Source organism: Poecilia reticulata, chromosome 6 (assembly GCF_904066995.2).
Source record: "Poecilia reticulata chromosome 6, P_reticulata-male-v2, whole genome shotgun sequence".
Lineage (NCBI taxonomy): Eukaryota > Metazoa > Chordata > Actinopteri > Cyprinodontiformes > Poeciliidae > Poecilia > Poecilia reticulata.
In genome coordinates, this window is record NC_088835.1 from 28,299,587 (window position 1) to 28,322,304 (window position 22,718).

The window sequence follows — 22,718 nt, forward strand, 5'->3', positions numbered from 1 at the left end:
ATGCTGGATTCTAAATAATAACTATAAAATCGACCATTTAAACACAGTGAACAGTTTATGTTGTTTTCCTTTTTAGATGAACCTGGTCTCTCTTACTTTGTGTCTCTTACTTACACCCTGGCTGCCCGCTGGTACATTGCAGTTATGTAACCAATCCTTCTCCATAATCCCTCCAACCCCCACTAACTCTACTCACTTTCTCTAAGGGGTGGTGAGGTGGGGGCTACTTTATGTCCAGATTGCTATAGTGGAAGCTGCACGACTTGTTAATCTTAATCTCAGCCGACTTTGGTGCTGAATACATCATAGAGCTTAAATCACATGATTGTAGTATTACGGTCAGGAAATGGAATAAAGAAACGGAGAAAATATAAAAACTAAACAGCTTATAATGAAATATGCACCTAAATGATAATAAATGAGTTGGATATGAAGACGGATGCAAAGTAAATGATGTATGAAGATGAGCAAACATCACATGACAGGCTGACAATGCAAAGCTAAATACAAGTAAAAAATAATTTCAGAAATGAATGTCATTAAAAATTAATCTGTGATGTTAATTTTATTTCACAAACTATAAGAGAGAAGCTAAAGTTTTAATTATAATTGAGTTTCTAACGCTAATTTAAAGACAGAATAAGTTTTAGTGGCCAAGTTTGTCTGCCAAACAAGGAAATTAACTTTGGTTTCAAGAGCTCACAGCGTTAGACTTTAGAGAAAAAAATACAGCATGAACAGTAGATGGAACAACACGTACACGTGTGTGTGTGTGTGTATACATTTGCTTGTTAAATATATATTTTTTCTTTGTCATAGTACCCCCAAGAATTTAAAACTACTTATATTTATAGAGGTAATAATCCTGTATATATATATAGAGGGGTGAAAGTAGTTTTAAATTCTTGGGGGTACTATGACAAAGTAATAAAACATATATTGCGACGTTCAGTTTGTCACCTAATGCCGAGATTGACTCAAAACCTTCCGCGATCGACGTGTTGCACCGCTGCTCTAGCAAAGCACAAACAGCTCAGAAACAATATGAAAAGGGAAAAAAGTTATTTATTAACTGATTAAGTCGTGTTTTAGATTGTTCTTGAAAAGTCACGGCTGATTAGTGGGCGCACTCACGGCTGCACAGTGAATCCATTTTTACAGCTAACAGCCGCTCCTCTCTCTTGCAGGTACTGCGGACCCCCGCTAATTCTTTTAGGGGTATTTTAATTTTAATTATGGAAAAGTTTTTTTCTGCCTGAATTTGCTTTGTTGTAATTATGCGGTTTATTTGTATTAATTCTTTTTATTTCAGTTTTGAAAATACCAGAATTTAAACATTACTTTGTGTTTCTGTCAGATTAGCCTTTCAAACAAATTACTTTTTTTATTCTTTCTTGAGTTAATTTTTGGATGGCTACATTTTGTTTTTACTTGAGTAAAAATATGTTGAAGTAGGGCTACTTTACCTGAGTACAAGTTTGGGTCAGTCAGATTTGAGCTCATGTATTTATTTATTATTTTTTCTAGTTGTTATGTGCATCACTTTTTTCTTTTTTCATTTTAAATGTCACCCATTTGCCATGTTGGGCTAGCCCCCCTGGCCCCATCTCCTATCAACGCCCCTGGTGTCAGCGAGCTTCGTGCTGCGCTCGCTCCCGACAAAAAAACTTGAGCACACGCGCGCCCCGGCTGCTACTAAGCGCCTGGAGTCTGTCTGGGTCGGAGTTCCGATGTGTTCACCGAGTAGACGGAGGAAAGACGACAAACAGGGACCCTGGCTCCGTCTCCTCGCCGTTCACCCGCTCAGTGATCCGTTGTGAGCTGAAGCAGCCGTCTTTCAAAGGTGAGCGGGGGATTTTAGCGAGATCAGCACCGGGTTTTTCAGAGCAGCCTCCTTCGGTGAAAACAACAGCAGACGTTAGCTTCAGCCATTAGCTCCGTGCTAACAGGAGGAGTGGTTATCCCTTTAAAACGGCGCTGTTTACGGTCTGCAGTCGGGTGACAAGCATTTATAAAAGATCCGCTGGTGCTAACATTGACTGGAAGGTTGTTGAAATTGCACCGGGTTATTTCCTTTTTTGTCTGGGACGGATTGAGCTAAGGGCTAACGGCTAATCTGATCCGGGTTTACGGCACGACGGAGGCCTTTGCTGTCTGTAACGGCGAGAGCACCGACAAACCGGGCCGCTCAGGTCTGCAGAAACTGGTCGGGGTGTGGGGCTTAAAGCTTTTCTCTAGTACTTAACTGGTTTTACTGTGGAGAAGGCGTTGAGTTACGTTCACCCAATCCACGGTGATCGTTGTGGCTGCACTGAGATCCACGGTCACTGCGTGGGTCCGCAGCTTCTCCTGCATCACTAGGATCAGGTTCACTTACGAAGCACCTGTAGATGGAGATGCTTTTGGCTGTGAGCAGAAAATCAGATAAGTTAGCTTGGTGTTTGGGTTTGAAGGGACTATGATGAGCAAGAACAGCCGGTCTGAGGAGCCCGTACCATGGGAAGAAACTGTTCCCATACCGGTATGGGAACAGTGGTATGGGAACAGTTTCTTCCCAGCTGCATCCGAGCATCCTCAACATATTTTATCGAGCATTTTAAGAGCATGTTTAGTTCGTCTTTGCAAACTTTTTTAGTTTTCAATCACAACTGTTTCATTCTTGTGCAGGTATTTGTTGTTTTGTTTTTATATGTGCATGCTTGTCGTTATACAGTACAATAAGAAAATATCGTCGGTGTAGGTGTGGTGATAAGACTTAAAGTTTTATCACGATATTTTGTGGTATTATCGTGATGAAGAGAAAAGTGATGAGAACAATTTACTTATTTTTCTAAGTAACTGTAGGACTGTGACTGCAAGGCATGGCAATCAGAGCTGGAAAAACACAATAATGCTCTTGAAAAACATTTCCATATATAATTCATTTCTTTAGGACACCAGCCACTAAAAACAGTGTGATTTCTGTCACTAAGCTGCACATGGTAACTGTACTTCGTAAATATTTTCAAATGAATTAATATTTATTATTGATCTTTATAGAAAAAGTATCAATAAATGGTAAAAAAAATAAAATAAATAACATTCCTAATAATACAGACAGTTTTGGGTTTTTAAAAAAATCATTAATTGGAATTTACCGTGACGACGATAAATTAAAATCATTATAATAAGAAATTTTATAATAAATGATAAACAATAATGCCCACCCCTACGTCAGTGAAACGGTTCCCAAACTATAGCGATGATTACATGTTGTAGTATATTTGTTTATGCCTGATTTGGATGTATTGGAAACAGGACTTTGATTTATCATGAACTGGAATTTAAATTTTTTTTATGCGCTGCTACAAGCCAAATTATACGCCTATAATGTATGTATTATTTCAGGTAAACATTTTACTGCTTATAATGCGTAATCTATCTTTATTAACATTGATATTGGTTCCATAATTAACACTGGACCGATATGAACAACCAATGTTTATTTCTATCTTGTTGAAGTATGTGTGTCAGGAGCGGGTTGATCATTTAGTATTTGTTTGGTCATGTAGATATCAGCTAAATCGGCCATAATGGCAATAATTATAATATCGGTATTGGCCCATATTTTCATATCGGTTTCACTCTGGTTCAGGTAAACATCATAGTTCTGTTACGAATAAAGATGTAATAATTTATGAATAAGGATGTAATGATTTATTGGCTATAACAACAGTATCGGCTGGTGTTATGATTTTTTTTTACATATTTATTTTGGTTTGATGAATAAAACTGGGCTTATGTTAATAAACAATGTTTATTTCCATCTTGTTTATGTAATTCTGGAGGGAGGGAGAGGTTGGCTATGTATGTGGTATTTATTTGGTCATGTGACGTGTTAATACCAGAAGTTTTTTATTCATTCCAAGATTTGGGAAATTTGACAGCATGTATATGTTTGTACAGTTTTGGCTTAGTATCTGCTGTTATCTTGTTGGTCTTGCAGGAAATTGTCTTTTTACTATGTAAACTCCAGTTAACAGTTGATTACTAAATTATCGATTATTTAAATGAGTTTTTTCAGCCCCCCAAAGTAGAGCTGTTACTTTTTAGTAGAGATGCACCAGTCTAATATTAATATCTGTATCAGTCTCGGTATTGAAAAAACCTCTTGACCAGATGTTGGTGACAATGTGTCCGCTCCATAAAGGCAGATCTATTCAGTCTAATTCTATGCTTTGTGCTCTGAGTGATGCCATACTTTATTAGATATTTAAAATGTCTAATTGCACTTTCTGAACCATTTGAAGTTTTTGTTGCAGTTTATTTTTTTACATGTTTGACCACAGTAGTCAACCTATTGTTTTTGTCAACTTCTTTATTATTAATTTTGCATTGGCCATTATATTTTTAATTGGACTGACTGAACAAATTAAAGTTGTTTTTACATGTTTGACAAAGATTGTGAGGCTATTGGTGTATTTAAGTGTCGTGAGTTATCAAATGTGTAATTCAGCATGTTTATGTCTGTAAAAAAACATTTTAAGTCAATTTAGTGATACTTTTCTGTATCGAATCGGTATCGGCTGATACCAAACCTCAGATATCAGTATTGGAAGTGAAAAGGTGGACGGGTGCATTATATGTATTTTACTGTGTGCAAGCAGGTGTGTAGATGCATCAGGTTGGAGGATGAAGGCCTTCTTTATGTTTTATTTAAAAAAAAAACACACTTTCTGGGTAATTCCAAGCAGAAACCATAAAATAATTTCCCCAGCAGACTTAAACATCCCCAGTATGGCTAAAATAACAGCAGCATGCTTGTAGCTGCAATTAACCTGCATTCATCTGCAGCTCTTCATCTGCTCTGCTGCTCCAACTGACCCATCAACCGAACAAAACAACAAACCTGCTCAGATTCTCTCTAAACATTCATGTTTAGTCATTTGACAAATTAATCACAAATGGTTTTGGATCCACAATATCTGAAAAAACATTTCAGTAGACAATGATCCACAATCTGACATTAACCTACAAATTAAAACTAAAAGCCAAACAAATTTGAGGAATAGTTATTGGATTTGCACCAAAATGCATTATTGCAGGCTGCTAACATCACGAATCAATAGACTATTGATCCTCTTTAAAACCTAATGAGCTTTTGAAAGCCAAATCTGTTCTGTGCAGAGTTTTATTAAGCCAACACAACAAGCAGAAAAGTAGTTTTCATCTCTTTCAGTTTTCATTCCCATTGGATTCAGTTAATGTGGAATACTGGAAATGATCTCAATCATTCTACCGTGGCAGTGATATTAAAACCTAATCCTGTTTGATAATAATATCATGTTTTTGTGTGTGGAATGATCTGCCTTCCAGTCTTCTCTCTTATAGTTTCTGGGAAATAAAACGCATTCCTACATAAAAACCCAAAAGATGGAGAAAGTGAGAGTTGCTCCATGGTTTCCTGAGTCCAGGTGTCTCCGGTTTCTGGAGCAATCCGGGCCCAGCTGTTGGTTTTCTGTTGTGGTCTGAGGTTTCACGTCGGCACCCATCATTAGGCATATTTTGGGCTGATGGCAGTCCTGGTTGTAAGGCAGTAGGAAACGTTTGACGCTGGGATTTGAGTAATCCTCTCGGGGATCAGTTCTGTCCAGAGCTGGTTGGTTGCAGAACTGCAGCCAAGACGTTTGACATGCTGTGTAACTACAGACACGAAGCTCGGCCTGTGTGGCAGGGTTGATGCAGAGAAACTACATTTATAGCTAAGTTTTGATCATTTTTACTTGGTCAAATCAGTTAATCACATGATTAAGTTTTATTAATGGCTTCCAGTTCCAGTGTTAAATCACTGAAATTTTGTGATATTTGAGAACGTGTTCTTGCATTATTATTCCATCCATCCATCCATCCATCCATCCATCCATCCATCCATCCATTTTCTTGACACCCTTGTCCCTCAGTGGGGTTGGGAGGTGCTGGTGCCCATCTCCAGCTAACGTTCCAGGCGAGAGGCGGGGTCACCCTGGACAGGTCGCCAGTCTGTTGCAGGGCAACACAGAGACACACAGGACACACAACCATGCACACACACTCTCACACCTAGGGGCGATTTGGAGAGGCCAATTAACCTGACAGTCATGTTTTTGGACTGTGGGAGGAAACCGGAGTACCCGGAGAAAACCCACCATGCACAGAGAGAACAAACTCCATGCAGAAAGACCGGGGCCGGGAATCGAACCCAGAACCTTCTTGTTGCAAGGCAACAGCTCTACCAACTGCACCACTGTGCAGCCGCATTATTATTCCATTATCGTTATATTACTTGAAAATGGTTTCAAAATGACAATATTATTGTTTATCGCAATAACATCTGGAACAATGTATCGTCAAAACTTGCTAATTTTTACAATGCCTGTGGCGATAAACAAATTAATCGCCTGATAAACTAAAGGAAGCTCAATAATTTCCATTTCCATGATTTATTTTTCTGTTTTCTCTTGTTCTACCATTAATGGGATGACAAAAGTCTTCACTTTGGTCTAAAATAGCATCTTAATTTCTAAAATTGTTGCAATTTATTGTTATCGTGTCAGGCCTGCTTGTAAAATGTAACTAAGTGCTCGACTCATGCTCCAAGAAAAGTTAAAGTGTGCGCTGCTTAGTGACACGCTGTCTATGAGGGGACAGATTGTGCTGTTTCTCATTTTGGTCTTTTTTTCTGGGACCATGAGTGCCTGGTGAGAAATCACTTCATTTGTTCTTTTCTTCTTCTCTTCTAAATGGACTTTGTGGAAGCTGCCACGTTATCGCCCCCTGTGTGGCCGAAGTCCAAAGTGTGTATTCTGGGGTTATACTGAGCTAAAACATCACAAATACGGGCACGGCTCACAGAAAGGTACATTCAGACCTTGAACCTGGTTTTAATTCTGTTTTTTTTTACTGCGAACTGCCTTCCTTGACTCTCGTCCTCATCAGTAAATGTAATGCCAATTTTTGTCTCTGAGGGTTTGGACAACAGATGCCAAACCTGAAAGAACTTGAGTTTCTTTTTTTCTTTTTCTTTTTTTTTTCAATCAAAGTTCAAGCTCTTTGCGTTTACACTGGTAAAGCACCAACTCTGGAACCATAAACCTGGATTAATGGACAGTCGAGAGTTGGTTTGACTATTGATCAGCATGTTTTCAGATAAAAAGCAGGTTAGCTCAACATGACACTTCAAGTACTTTCTGTGATCTCTTTTAAAAGCCAGATAAAAACAAATAATTTAAGATCAATATTTCACTCATTATTTATTTTTATGTATTGTTAAATGATTTGATGATAACATTTATTGTCATTTTACTCAGTACAGTGAGATTAAAGTAAAAAAGCTTCTCCAAAAACAGTGCAGTACAATATAAACATAAATATGGTGATATTTACAACATGTACTCAAAAAGGCTTCTCCCTGAATGCAACAATGCACTAATTCACAAATTTTGTTTTATGGTGGTTATATATATATATAACTATTTTGAGTATGTTTGTTCATAGTTCTGTGTTGTTGGATCTTTAGTTATCTCTTTTTTTGAAGCAGTTTTAGATTATTATATCTTAATAACATCTTAACATCAGGTTTTAATGTTATGCCCACATCCTGGCTCTTCGATTGCAGACAACCCTAAACGGACCCTAGTGGAGACCTAAAAGTGTTTCCATTGAAGTGGGCTCCCTCCGAGTAGTGGTCAAATTTATTTACTTATTTTTTTCATTATGTATTTCAGCCGTTGTGATTTATTAATGCTGTTTTGGATGCGATAGTTTGGGCCAATCAAATCAGCTGATCTCTGATCAAACTGGCTCTGGTAAATGATAGTTTACCACAACATCTAGATTGAAATTAAAAGTTAATATCTCAGAAACAAAACATAAATGGCATTCTAGAATGCAGGGAAATATATGAGCAGTTTGAGCAGCTTTTTGTGGCTTGTTGACCTGCTTAAACACCATGATGGGTGATATTAAAATAAACTGTGGCGAGTTGACCATCAGTGTGCTCATGTTCTGATTCTTCATGATGAGCTTGTTATTTTGGTTTTAAGGAAGACAGATTAATCTGAAGCTAAGTGTGCAGATTTAAGCATGGTGTTAATAAAATCTGGATTTGTTTTGTCCTCAATAAGTCCAAAGTTGTTCATCATCTGGTCCGACTCAAAGTCAGAGCTCAGAAAGAACTGGTTCATTGGGCAGCTGCCAGAAAGAACCAGTGCTAATTTAGCGCTAGCACAAATCAAATATCAAACTAGGGCTGTGTAATAATATCAGTTTTGCGATATATATTGATATTTTCTTTCCTAGAAAAAAATTGATATTCATCTGCAAGTATCGAAACATCCAACTGTCACCTTGCTCACTCACTGCTTGCTTCGCCGGGAGAGTGATTAGGTCTTCAGGCTTTGAGTGATTCCTTCAGATGTTAAGTGTCAAGGTTAAAAAGGTATCAAAATATTCAGAGCAGGTACTTGGTGCACTTTATTTACTTTATAAATGCATGTAAGCTACAGTTTGTACTGTTTCAATTAAAAGAAACATGTTTTCTCACCACTTCTTTGATTCATTTTGTCCAGCTGTGGACTTTAAGTCTGTGTCCAACCAGAGCCAGGTATTGTGTAGTTGGTGCTTTTAATCAGTTTTCAGTTAAATTAATTCAATCCAACTCTATAACTGCCACAAAATGTCACCAAAATCACTCTGTCCCTCTAAAATCTTTCAGAAAATCGCAAAAGTGTATTGAATTGTATCGTTTGCTGAATATCGCAATATATATCATATTGTGAGCAGAATATTGTGTATCGTATCGTGAGATGATTGTATCACTACAGCCCTATATCAAACTGCTGCTTTGTAATGTTTTGTAAATAATATGTAATAGTTTAATAGAAATACAGGAACCTTGGTCTGTTTAAGCACCAATCTACTTTTTTCACTTTTGATACCAATACAGATATTGGAGGTTTAATATCGTCCATTTCAATACAGAAAAGCCTTGCTGAATTGATTAAAATGTAATAAAAAATTTTAAAATACAGACATAAACATACTGAATTGTAACATGACGTCGCTCAGAGCACAAAGTGACGTCATGTTGCAATGACGTCACTTTGTATTTATGTATTGTTGAATGATTTGGTGATTGAATTTATTGTCATTTTCCTCAGTACAGTGAGATTAAAGTAAAAAATTAATAGTTTTTCGATATTGGACCCAATACGGTTATTGATATTAGATTGTTGCATCTCTAGTTTTTGCAGGTTCAGACATGGTAATTAGCTGATTTCCTGGAACATTCGCAGTGGATTTAAAGCGCTGAACTCTGGAGTCTGGTCGAATATTTCCAGCTGATGCTCAGATACAGGATAAGCTGTGATTCTGTGATTCTGAAGAAAAACAGAGACTTCAGTCTGACTCCATCACACCAGGGATGTGAATTTTCATGTTATTAGTTTAAATAAACAAGCGGACTTCCTTTTCATTCTGGTTTTATCAGTCTTGATTTACAGTTAATTATTTAGTTCTCCCATTTGTTTCCTGCATCGTACGACCCGGTGAGCAGAAACCTGAATGGATTTTGACTCATTGTTGCATTCCTGAGAGTTTTACCTTTCTGCTGCTCAGAGGAGTGAGCCGCCACTGCTCTGGTTGGTATTTGTCCTTTCAGTGAACTGTTGGGGGTCAGGAGCTGCTGTTTGAGGTCAATTCTTTGGTACGATCGGGAATGTTGATCCATTTGAGTTTGGATCTTTGAACTGTGAAATATGTGTTACCCAATTTCTCTTGCATCGTCTCAGGAAATCACTGATAAAACTGATTTTTTTCATTTTGCTGATTGTATGTGTATAAATTGGTGCACCGATGGGTTCAGGTAATCAGAATTAAAAGGGTGTGTAAACAAACAGTAAAGTTTGTTGAATTTTTATCCAAATATTGAGTTTTTTATTTTTATCCATGCTTTATTTAGGATATTTATTAATATTTTTGGATAGGATGGAATAAGACTTCATTGTCCAACAAGGTGAAAATTTTCCTTTGGCTCGCCAACCGTTAAAAAAAACAAAACAACTTTCATACACAATATCATTAATTTTGTGCATAGATTAACACGCTTTGCATGCCATCCGTAGATGTTGACATTTAGTTTGGTTAAACATAGAGGTGTGCCGATCGATTGGCCACCGATCATAATCAGCCGATTTCCATGGAAAAAGTGTATGATCGGTGATAAACCGATCACCAGAACCAATCACATGTATCTCATTTCACAGCCTGCGTGTGCAGCAGATCAGCGCGTCAACAAATCCCAGGCGAAGTGGTGAAGAACTCCAACGCTTAGTTATGTTGAATGTCGTATATGTTGGGTTGAGATCTGTTGTCAGCGGCGGCCATTGATGTCAGGAGAATAGAAGCTTGTTTGATCACAAAACCATGTCAATTAAAACCGTCGGATTTTGTGCTGGCTTTCCCTAAAATCTAAATTTGTCATTCACCTGGGCTGCTTCTCTTTTTTTCACTCTTTTCTCGCCTGCTTATGCACTTTGTGACAAATTTGGTTGTTTAAGGGCTTCTTTAGCAGAGTTTGGTTGAAATAAAACCTTGGAACTGGTTTGCGATATTTAGCAGCTTTTGGTTTCTGGTTCTAGTTTTCTGTTTTTGAGAAATTTTATATTTTAGTTTTTAATCCCTCTCAGTGTATAGCTGGTTGCTTACAGTGATGAGATTCTCAAAGCTCTGCTGATCCCAGAGTGACTTTTATTGTTTATCCAATTTATTTATTTTTTGGTCACTTTTAGATCTCTTTGTGAATGTATGTATGGTTCACATCTTTTGTTTGTTTTATTACAGTATTGATGGAGTGAGGCTTTTTTCTTTGCTTGGGTGGGGGATCGTCTCGCCTTTGCTCTGCTCTTCCTACCTCATATGACGCCACCATGGTAATGGACTGTCTAGAAGCGTTGCTATTATTTTTTCCTCCTCTTAATAAGATCGGAAAGCAGAATAAAAACACCAACACTCTCCGAATGCAGGAGAAAAAAATCCCTTTATGTTTACTTTATTAGCTGAATTTGGTTCCCTGCTGTTGTGGGTTTACAGCAGCCCTGTTTAATTTACTTCATTGAATTTGTCTAAAAAATCTGATTTATTTGGGGGAGGTGTGAATACTAGAGATGTGCCGATCAGGTTTTTTTCTATCGATTCCGATCACCCATGAAGGCTGATCACCGATACCGATCACATAATTATTATTTTTTTAATCATAAGCACTGCTGGTTACATTATGTGGAAAAAGGAACCATGAATTCACCTTAATTTAGATAAAAGCTTTTAAATAGCTTTTTCCAAGAAAAAAACTAAACAAAACAGGCATTGTGCAAATTGTACTGCTATCAGTAATACTATCTTTAACAGACTGATAACATATGAAGGCTCTGAAGAGGCTAAATAATGCAAAGAGCCTAAATAAAACCTCTCAACATTGCCAAAAAAATTCAAGTAGAAAACTTAACATTCAAAGGCAAATACAGGATCCATTACAATAAACAATCCTGAGTTACTGAATGAAAACTTCCTGTTAGCATGGCGGCTAGCTGATTACTGCTAGTTCTGAGTGGCTGTTTCTGACTTAGTGGAGTAATTATGCAGAACAGAGAGGAGATCGATTATTTTTTAGAGATTATCTGTCTCATGTTAGGACACGGAAAGTTTTAATACGTATATAAAATTTATTTTTTTAGGTTAGATGCTGCAGCTTTAAGCAAAGGTTCGGTGTGAGAGTCACTACCAGGTGGAGCAGAAGCGGCGCTCCGTCTGTGAAATATTGCTACCTGTAGCGTAGCAGCGGTTCAACAGCGAGAGCAGAACCAGCGTCTTACATCGCAGCTCGAAGACTTAAATTATTTTGCGGGTTATTTGTTTAGCTTTCTGACCGTCATGCTAATCCGGGTGAGTGTTTGTAGCTGTGTGCTGCTTTACCTGCTGTCTGATCCTCCATATGTCTTTTTTACTGCAGTGAGCCTCGATGTAGCCAAACTCCGTCAAGTATGGCATTGTTTTTATGTCATATTAGCTTCGTTGTGTTGATGCATTTTGTCGTGCTTCAAACTTCCCCATTCACTCAGTGCGTTATAGTTCCACATTTCTTAGGATTTGTTGCTGCACGCTTGCGCAGTGTGAAGAAAAGAGGAGACCAGCTGCACAGGCAGGCTGCGAAATGAGATGCAGGTGATCGGTTTGCGTGATCGGAAACAAGAGACCGTGATCGGCGATCACCGATCATACACTTTTTCACGGAAATCGGCCGATTATGATGGGTGGCCGATCGATCGGCACACCTAGTGAATACGAACCAAAAAGTGAACTCTGGTCCGCCTAAAATCCTGAGCCTTGGTTGAAGTGAACTCAGTTGTGAATGCTGGGCAGACCAGAGACGCTCCAAAAGCAGAACGCAAACTATAGCGCAAGGCATTCTGGGTAAATGCAAAGACAAAACAGAAATCCTACAACCACTACAATCTGTCACCGCTCCATTTTTGTTTACATTTTGTGAAGAAGGAAGTTTGCGCTCATGTCTTCTGAAGTTTTCGTATCGTTTCCCTCAGTGGTTCTTTGTGCAGCGCCCCCACAGGTGAGGAGGGGAACAGGGCTTTTGATCGTTTGACAGTGCGGTGTGAAAATAAACTGCAGCAGCAGAAATTGTAACAAATAGATCATCTATTTTTACTCTCATCCAAATCCAGTTTGATCCTGGAAGTGTAGTCCTCTCACTGCCCAAACACCTGACTGTTGGGTTTGCTGGTGTCTGTAAATTGTCCTGTGTGTTGACCTGTGATGGACTGGTGACCCATTCAGAGTGAACGCTGCCTCTCGCCCGATGACGGAGCTGCTTGCAGTTTGTCTTTAAAAGGCAGTGCAGACTCAGATGCTGAAGTGTTTTTACCGTCAGCATCTTCCCTTTCAGTACACCTGCCATCCATGACGTGCAGAAACAGAGATTTGATCCTCAGCGACGGCGCTGCATGCTTGTGCAAATTAAAAGATCAACTACAGGTTGCAACGTTCAGCTGAGGAAACTCCGAGTGGACAAACTTGTTTTTTCTTTGTAGTGGTGGGTAAATCTGAAACGGCAACACAATTCAGATCCGCCTCCATCTTGTGTATGTTTTCTCCCAGAAAAGAAGATTTGAGGAAAGAAATCTTATTAAAAAAATGTCGAGATTTTCAGATGTTAGGCTACATCCAGTGACCAGAACTGGGTCCATCTTGATGCAGACAGTTGGTTCTGGGCGATATGCATTTAAATATCACAACATTTTGTGGTATTATTGTAATAACGACAAAAGTGAAGATTAGAATGATTTATTTCTTCTTTTTCAAGCAACCTTATGGCTGCTACTGCATGGCACAACAACTGTAGACCAACAAAAACAAAAACCGTCCTAAAATAATGACCCAAGTCATTTTTTGCCAAAAGTGATTTTTTTTTTGCCACTATGACTTTTGGCAAAAAATGACATAGGCCATTATTTTGGGAAGATGACGATATGCTATTTTTAGGTCACCAGTCATATGAAGAACTGTGATTTGTATCACTATACTGCACAAACTAATGGCATTTAATCATATTTCCTTATTTATTGATTTATATTGATACTCTCATTGAACAAATAGTGGAGAAGATGGTAAAACTAACAACTAATATAATGGTAGTGACATAATAATACAAGAACAGACTCTCAAAGACCAATGGACATTTAACACTGGAACTGGAAGACACTTTAAATATCCAAAATAAATTAACAGAACAACAAAGAACAAAATTGTCCTTAAAAACGGGGCTAGTTGAGACCAAAGACTTTTATCATCCACATTTTGGTAGAAAAAACAGAAAAACAATAAATCATGCAAATGGAAATTATTGAGGTAGTTTTAATTTATCATTTGATTAATTAATTTATTGTGAGGATGGATTAATTTCACTTCTAGGTATGTTTGTGTTAATCCAACCTCTCTTTCCAACTGCTTACATTTAAAGAATCAGAGCATGTAAAGGAAGAAGTGAAATGTTTACATCAGACGTCTTGATTTATTTTGCTCTGCAGCACTTGAAGGATTTATTTTTATTTTTTATTTTATCAGATGTGCAGATTAGATCTGACCTGTCAGGCATTCCTGTGATATCTTCATTGCTTACGGATGTTTGATGTAATCAAAGCGATTTTCTGGCTTTCGCCGGCTGCTTGCATCCCAGCGTGAGGCCTGTAAGTGAAAAGGACAGCAGGCGTCGTTTCATATGGAAATGTGAGCTCGTGTTTTTACGCGGCTCACCCCGCCGCATCTCGACTCGTCGGGTTTGGAGTTTCTCTTTCTGAAGCAACAGCTCACGGATGTTTTCATTAGAGTGACAGATTAAAGATGTTTAAAATGTAAATGACCCGTCTTCGTCCCCTCTTCCTCTTTGTAAACTTCCTGGCTGGAGGTGATGAAGTGTTTGGGTCGCTGCTGATGAACTGCCGCCTGGTCCAGATGGCTCATTGTTGTTTCCCCTCGGCCTGCCCCTTTAATGACACACTTCGGGCAGGGGCCAGTTTCACCACGGCTGCTGCTTTACAGCTCACAGTTGGCATGTGGGACGCAGCGGGGTCTCTTTGTGTCCACGTTTTTCTGCTGCTGTCTGGTCATAATGTGACCAGCTGTAGTGGAACGGGTTGCGAAACAAATCCCGCAGCTCGCCATCAGAAATTATGACGACTTAACGCCAGGGCTGGGCAATACAGCTTAAAAATAAAAGCCATGATATGTAAAAAAAAAAAAAAATAAAAAAAAAAATATATATATGATTTTTATCATATACAGTACAGTGGTGCACAGTGGCACAGAGCTGTTGCCTTGCAGCAAGAAGGTTCTGGGTTCGATTCCCGGCCCCGGTCTTTCTGCATGGAGTTTGCATGTTCTCCCTGTGCATGGTGGGTTTTCTCCGGGTACTCTGGTTTCCTCCCACAGTCCAAAAACATGACTGTCAGGTTAATTGGCCTCTCCAAATTGCCCCTAGGTGTGAGTGTGTGTGTGCATGGTTGTGTGTCCTGTGTGTCTCTGTGTTGCCCTGCGACAGACCTGCGACCTGTCCAGGGTGACCCCGCCTCTCGCCCGGAACGTTAGCTGGAGAGGCACCAGCACCCCTCCCGACCCCACTAAGGGACAAGGGTGCCAAGAAAATGGATGGATGGATGATTTTTTATAAGATTTTTTTATTTTTATATTTTTTCCAAAAAAGGAAATTACAAATGAGCAAAATTATTTTCAAAAATTGTGTTTTAGTTCCATCATCCCTTCTGTGAGTCGAATTACAGAAAAATATAATTCTTATTGAATTTCTGTTAAAGGGGCAGTAATATGTGAAATCACGTTATAATGTTATTCCCTCATCAAAAACCTGCCTGGAGTTTTGCTTTGATTCTTTCCTGCATGTTTGAAAAAAATATCAATCTCCATGGCAACCATTCAGCTGTGCAAAACGCCTGGTTAGACCTAGCCCCGCCTTCAAGACAAAGCTCCTCCTCCAAGCTGCCGCCCCACAGAGCAGCCCTTCCCTTGCGACTCCCTCACTCGGCTCCTTCAGACTAGCCGGCAGCAATTAGCAAACACCTGGTCGAACTTGATCAGCTCAGTTTATTAAATGAGGTACTGCTCAGTGAAATGCTGGTAAAAAGTGTTGTTTAAGGCAGTGAGTGATCGTCAGGTGTGCCGTGGAAATTATTCAATTTCACCTAAGGTACCGTATTTTTCGGACTATAAGCTGCTACTTTTTTTCCTAATATTTGAACCATGCGGATTGTAGCCCGTTGTGGCTTTGCTGTGTATTTTTTTTCAACCACCAGGGGGCTCTCTAGCAGGAAGTGAATCATTAGAAGTCAAAATTGTAAATCAAAAGAAGAACGTGCTAATTTTCAACCTGTTCAGTGGTATTTTTAAGCAGCAGGCACGATGGAGAAATGTTTTCGAACTCATATCATGCAGCTTTTAAGTTGAGGGCTGTCGATCTGGCACTACAGGAGGGAAATAGAGCCGCTGCATTTAAGCTCGGTGTGCACGAAACCATGGTTCGGCTTTGGAGACGGAGTGCCGCGTCCTTAATATATGCAGCAGATTTATTAGGACGCCGCCCTCTGCTGCGTCCTTATGGAAAACCGAGAGCAGCTTCCAGTTTTTTTTTTTTTTTTTTAAATTGAAGGTGCTAGTGTGGTGCGCTCTATAGTCCGAAAAATACGGTAATTAATTTTAAAAGATTTTTTGAAAATGAATTATCTGCAAATAATGCCATCTTTGAGTGTCTGCTGTAGCAGTGACTAGCGAGGTAATCATGTAATATTCTTACCACTAGATGGCTGTAGGTACACAGCATTTTACATTACAACAAGAGAATTAGTGATGCATGAATGTTACAGGTAGCGGTGAGAGCATCGTATCTAGCAAGACTGTGATGGAAAAGACAGTGAAGCTCAGCAGTAGTTGGGTTGGAAAGAACATGAGTCCATTTCCCACAACGTATCTGTGTGAAGTGAGCTTCTCTAGTCTGGCTACTATAAAAACTAAAACCAGAGAGACTGAGAGATGTTGAGGAAAAGCTTAGTCTTTCTTCAATTTCTGCCAGAAAATCAGCTGTTTTCATCCAAACATGCACAGGTTTCACACTAGATGGGTAAAATATACAGATGTTGACATTTTGTACATGCAACTCTTCATATTCTAACAGTGAATATAAAGTGAAATGTTTTCCAAATATTATTGCTTCTTTCAGAATAAGAATTATTTTCTGTATTCCGGCTAAAAGAATGCTTGTGGATTAGTTTGTAAAACACTTTGACGTTTTCTACAACTTCTTTAAATTTAACACCAGTGTTGTGGCTGTTCAGGGGTATTTTTGAAGTGGACATGTTAAGTGCAATTTGAAGTAAGAAATGTAAAATGTGATAAAAATGTATTTTTGTGTTTATTTGATTCCTATTCAAGAGACTTTGATAAGAATGACTATATATGTAATATAGGCGTCTACAGAGTATCTTGGTTTACATTTTTGGTTGGTGGTGTGCCTCGAGATTTTTTCAATTAAAATAACGTACCTTGGCTCAGAAAAGGTTGAAAAACACCGGTTTAAGGGTTAATAGAGGAGCCATGTTGCAATGACTTCTAGAAGTTTGAGTTTCTTAAAGAGACAAAGGTCCAATTTCAAGTCAAATTTCTTTTAAGTCATAATTAGTACAGTATGTTTTATAACAATTGAAGCCAAGATAGTTACTTGATTACGCTATGAAAAGACACTATGTGGCTGAAAACACATAATACTGCCTCTTTAATTGCAAAATAGTTTCTTAGTAGTTTTGGTTTAATTACTGCTCTTAGTGTGTTCTTTCAGCAAATATATTTTGTCTGCATTCCTCAGTTAACAATTAATAATTACTAAATAGTTGACACTTATTTCAATAATTATTTCATTAATCATCATTTCAGCCGTACATCAAAATCCTGGCCGCGTAAATTAAGGGAGAGATTTCTCTCTGTTTAAAACTATCTTTGAGAGAATAGTGTAGATTTTTTTTCTGCCGTCTGCGTAGTCTGGAGCTGATTGTGGTTTGTTTCATTTTAGTTTGCTGGTTCTGGTTGACTTGGTTCAGTTCTGTGCGCAGGAATGAGCTTGTGTTGAAATTCCCAGAAAGTAACATGTGCAAATGCTTTTTAACAAATTCCCAAAGGAGTTTATTTTTTGTTTTGTTTTGTTTTTTTTACCTCATTTTCCATCTGAGCCAGTTACCGTGGCAAAAGCCGGAAAGAGAAGCGATCTGGACAGAAAGGAAAAGCAGCGAGAAAGTGAAGCATGGTGTCAGGGAGGGCAGCTGGTGGTAGAGCCTGCAGCGAGACGAAGACTGAAATCTGACACTAGCACAACCAGCATTGGGCGAAGGGAGGGGGGAGAGAGAGGGAGAAAGTCGGGAGAAAGGGGAAAATATGCAGGACTTAAGCTGACATAACTGTGGAAGGAAGTGCTCAGGAAGGAGAGGAGGGGGAGCCGATAAGACGCGGAGCAGGAATCAGTTGGAGGTTTGGAGTCGTCTCTGTTTGGGTGACGAGTTGTAAACCGAGGGACAGGATGCCAGTGAGCATGCTCCGTTCGGACTGACATTGGATGCCAGCTTACTTTAGCTTTCACACACAAGCAGGCAGCTGCAGGGGCACCTAACTCACCGCAGGGAACAAAAAGATCAGCGCCGGGATAAAAGCCAGGAATCTACTCCTGACTTTTCCTTCTTTCTCTCAAACCAGGATTGTTTCACTCTGTTGTTTTGTGTTATTTTTTTGGAAGATTAGAATCTGTGGAATAGTTCCTGAGCAGAAGACGGTGGAAGTAATGAGTTGTCTGTTGGAAGTTTTCAAATCTGTGACTTTGTGTCAAAGCCCTTTTCCCATTTAGCTCCACTCATCAGCTGCTGTTTCCAGAAACGATCCAATCAACACAGAGGATCTTTGTAACTTTTTATTTTGATTTTCTGCTCCCTCCCCTGGTGTTTTTTTGTATTTCTCTGGCTGCTACGGATCCCGTTTCCGTTGCATGGACACCGTCTTTGTTTTACTCCAACATTCCCTGGACCGTCGCAAGCTTCCTATACTGGGGAGTGGGAGGAAGAAATATGAGCCAGTGTTTGGGGCAGCAGCGGCAGTGTGTAATGGTTTCTGTGAAAAAGGCCAGAGTAATGTGGCACAGGGGGGCTGCATGAATGTCTGTGGTGAAACCCAAGCCAGCAAGCGTCGCTCTGCATTCTCCACCCTGGAATTCCTTCTTCAGACTCTTCCCATGCGTAGCAGCGAGAACCGTCCACTCCGCTAAAGGTGAACGAGCGTGAAAACGCCGGCGCGTGCGTGCGCGTTTCGCTGAGCGAGCCACCGTGTTTTTGCAGCTGTGCAGCTTGAGGTGGGGTGCGGAGCGGCGATTTCCTGCTCCCTGTGTTTGTGACGGCTTCATGAATTCGGACTGTGTGCAGAGAGCCGGGATGTGTTCTGGCTGTGGGTGAGAACAGAGGGCCCTTTAAGCGGCGTACTTTATGTTTCTGTGCGCGCGCGAACGCAGTCTGATGTTTGGGAGAAAGTGGGCCACGAGTTCGGAACAAAGAACGACATGTTTGTGTCCAACTCCCGCCTCCATCCAGCTCAGTCCATCTTCTGCCTTCATCCATTCTGCTGTCATAATAAACTAATTGCACCAACTTTTATCATTTTAGGCAAAAACGGCATAATTCAAATTCAAAAATACTTTATTGATACCAAAAGGGAAATTAAATGTTATAGCTCACATCAATTCAAAGTCTTCAGAGTTATTATAGACATTGATAGCTGTTGGCATGAAAGAGCTCCTGTAGCAGTCCGTATTACAGTGGATTTGTTGAAACCTCTGACTGAAGACACTCAGTCTCATGAAGAGGATGATCAGGGTTGTCCATAATTTTCTTGATTTTTGTGAAGAATCCTCTTGCATGATCATCTCCAGAGGGTCCACATTCAGTCAGATAGACATCATCAGATATTTCACCGACACCTGGAGGATGATTGACAGCGCTAAGGCCCTCCTCCTGGCTGTGATTGGCTGTTTCAAGCACTGGGTGAAGAAAGAAAAGCTCAATGTTTTCAGATTATCTGTCACGACAGATGTGTGAACAACGATATATTTTTAAGTAACGTTACATACCGCAGCTTTAATATGGTTCCCACAGTCTGGAAAAGTCTGAAATGGGCTTTTATTCTTTTGCCGTTTTTAATATTTCTGATAGCAATTTAATTTAAATTAATAAAAAAAAAATCCCAAAATTAAATCTTCAGATACAGATATTCAGATAACTTATAAAATATATTTATTGCCCAGCCTTAATAATGCCTAATTGTTTTTTTGTAATTGAATCAACATGATTCATCTTATAATTGGCACATCATACATATTTAAAAACATTTATCCACTCTGGAGTAACCGAAGAACAACTGGAACTACTTTGTTTAGATTAAGGTTTCAATAAAATCACACATCATATGATGGAGGTAATTTAGGTAAACATTGATATCAGTTCCAACATTTTCCTCACTTCTGCCTTTAATAATGTGATGATATCTGAATTAATCTAAAAAATAACAGTGAAGTCAGTAGCCAGTTGGATAAAGAAGAACAACCTAATCGTGTCTCTTTCCTGTAGCCTTGGTTGAAGGAGGAACCTTGGGTCGAGTGGTTCAAGCTTCAGCGCAGTATAAGCAAGAGCTCCGGCTCCATTCAAATGAAGGTTCAGTTTTTGTTTCTTTGGTGATTTTGCATCATATTTTCATTGACCAAATGGTCAGCAGGGCAGTTTGGTTTGGGACGACTTCCTGAAGCTTTTCTTAAGTTTTCAAACACTAGCGATGCATTCAAAACTTCTGGATTTAACTACATTTGTTCATGTTCAAACGTGTAGCTTGTTTAATGTTTCTTTAACATAAACAATAGCCGCCATTTCCTTTTCTTCTGACCAGAGGAGGGATGGGATCACTCCTGTTTGTCCTGTGAAAACATGTGCAAACATTAGAAATCAAAACATCTGTTTGTGTTGATTTTGAAGTAAATTAGTGTATTTAATGATTTAATATTTTTAGTACTGATTAAATCTATTTTTAATATTACCTAAATTCATGATGCTTCAGTTATTTAATCACTGTCGTAATTCAGCCACTTTTTCTTTGGCTGATTAGCAGGATAAAGAAAATCTGAGTAAAACTTAACCAAACTTCAGCACATTTTTCTTTTGTGCTTGTTTGTTACATTTAATCACTAAAGTAAAATGAAGTTTTCACATATTGGGGGTTGGAAGTTAGATGGGGTAAATAAATTTAAATATGCAAGTCAGACTTTAGAGAAATTTCTGTGTTATAAAGAGTAAAGGCCTGGTTGGTGCTTCACTGCTCATTAGCTTTTTTAAAAATTTATTTTAAATTTTGCTGAGATTACTATGATGAAGTATTGGGCCCATGCTAAAAAAATGTAAAATGTAATTATAAGAATATAGTTGCAGAATTATGAGAATTAGGTAATGAAATTATGACTTTATTCTCAAAATATTGTGACCTTATGACATTTTAGTGTTTAATGTTTAATGAGGTTTATTATTGCAATATTATGACTTTATTCTTGTCATTTTATTTTATTTATTAACATATCCCTAATTCTCTGTTGTAGATTACGAAATCAAGTTTAAATTTTCCCTGAGAGGCAGCGGAGCTACTAAATTACGTTGCTTTGCGGTTTAAAAGTTGCAAAGTTTCAACTTTCCACTGGTTCTGGTCTTGTTTGTGTCGGATATTGATGCCAAGTTCAGGATTCAGTCCTGCAGGGCGAAGAAGCTGTTTGGAAAACAAACTGAGCTTTTTCCTGTTTGCTTCAGAAACAAAATGAAACGTGCTGATGGGGAAACTCGTGGCCTCCGTGTTGACGGTTCACACATAATGACATTTTAGATCTGAAGTCTTTCATCACGTCAGTAATCTGTAGAAAACAGAAACTACGTCTAGAAATGTGACTAATTGTTTGTTTTGTGAACTGTGGGAGTTATAATCCAGAAGGAATATAAAAAATGGGAGCTACATCTGATATCGTTTAAAAAAAAAAAAAAAGGAGATTCAAGAAAACGCCACATTGGCGTGTGTTTATGGGAAAACAGAGATTTACAGTCCCACTTATAAAAACGGTCTGCAACAAAGAATGCACCAAAATATAAATGTACTTGTTTTGAATACCGTTGATTATTCCCAATGTTTTTATTACTTTATTTGAGAGAAAGTCAACTTATATATTCATCCATACAAATAAAACTCTTTGTGCCAATAGGAAGTTATTTTGAAGCAATCCGATTGGCTGAGACAGGTTTTATCTTTGCGCTACGCTGCCCCCTATGGGTTCGGCATGTTTAAAAGGACAACCTGTTGAATTTTGCAGGTTCATGAGGATGAAAAATTGTCAGATATTGATTGTGTGTTTACCATATATTTTTTGTAAACAATGTGATGAAGATATTTGTCTTTTATAAATATCCGGCTAACAAAAATGTGTCTAAATGTTTTGTTAGTCACATTTCTAGTTTCTTTTGCTGTTTTTGTTCTGTCTGAATTTTCTTAGGTGATAGAAAAAGATGTTAAACATGCTTCCTCCCAGAGGAGGAGTTATTATGTTAACCAACCGCTCTCTGGTCTAACTGGGCTCCAAAGAGAATCAGAATATTCTGATCCCAGTTTCAGGATAAGACGGTGGCTGTATTTGCACTATTAAATATGAATGAGCAGCAGCAGCAGCCAGCTCAGCAGGACCAGTGATTATGCAGTTCTCTGCGATACGCGCTACATTAGCAGCAGGTAAAAGCCCTAAATGCATTTATTGAGCATTCTTCAGTCTGCTCAAATGGGCCGAATGGACGGGTTCTTCCTGATACCAGCCAGCCTGTGGGCACGGTGGAGACAGCAGCCGTAAAACACAAACTGATCCCACCTCAGAGGAAGACGCTGGTCCTCAGTGGACTCAGCAGCCCAGAAACGGCTCTGCTGATTAATATCTGGTCCTGCCACTGTTAATTTATCAACAATTATTTTTATTCATCTAAACAGCCAATTTTCCTATAAAAATGTGTATATATTTTATATTTGTCGCATGA

At 38.8% G+C, this 22,718-nt stretch overlaps 1 protein-coding gene across 2 annotated transcripts in view; it reads left to right on the forward strand.

The window, feature by feature from the left end:
• The first annotated feature begins 1,663 nt into the window (after positions 1 to 1,663).
• The window catches only part of siah1 (siah E3 ubiquitin protein ligase 1), a 31,837-nt gene continuing 10,782 nt past the window's right edge, over positions 1,664 to 22,718 (forward strand). Inside the window, exon 1 of one of the 2 annotated variants that reach the window (XM_008412574.2) lies at positions 1,664 to 1,843. Coding sequence is in view for 1 of the 2 variants with exons in the window: in XM_008412573.3 (XP_008410795.1) it covers positions 18,780 to 18,891 (112 nt within the window). In the remaining variant the exon portion in view is untranslated. Of the gene's footprint in view, positions 1,844 to 17,989; positions 18,892 to 22,718 lie in introns of those variants that run through there. The other variant, XM_008412573.3, reaches the window with a different exon arrangement.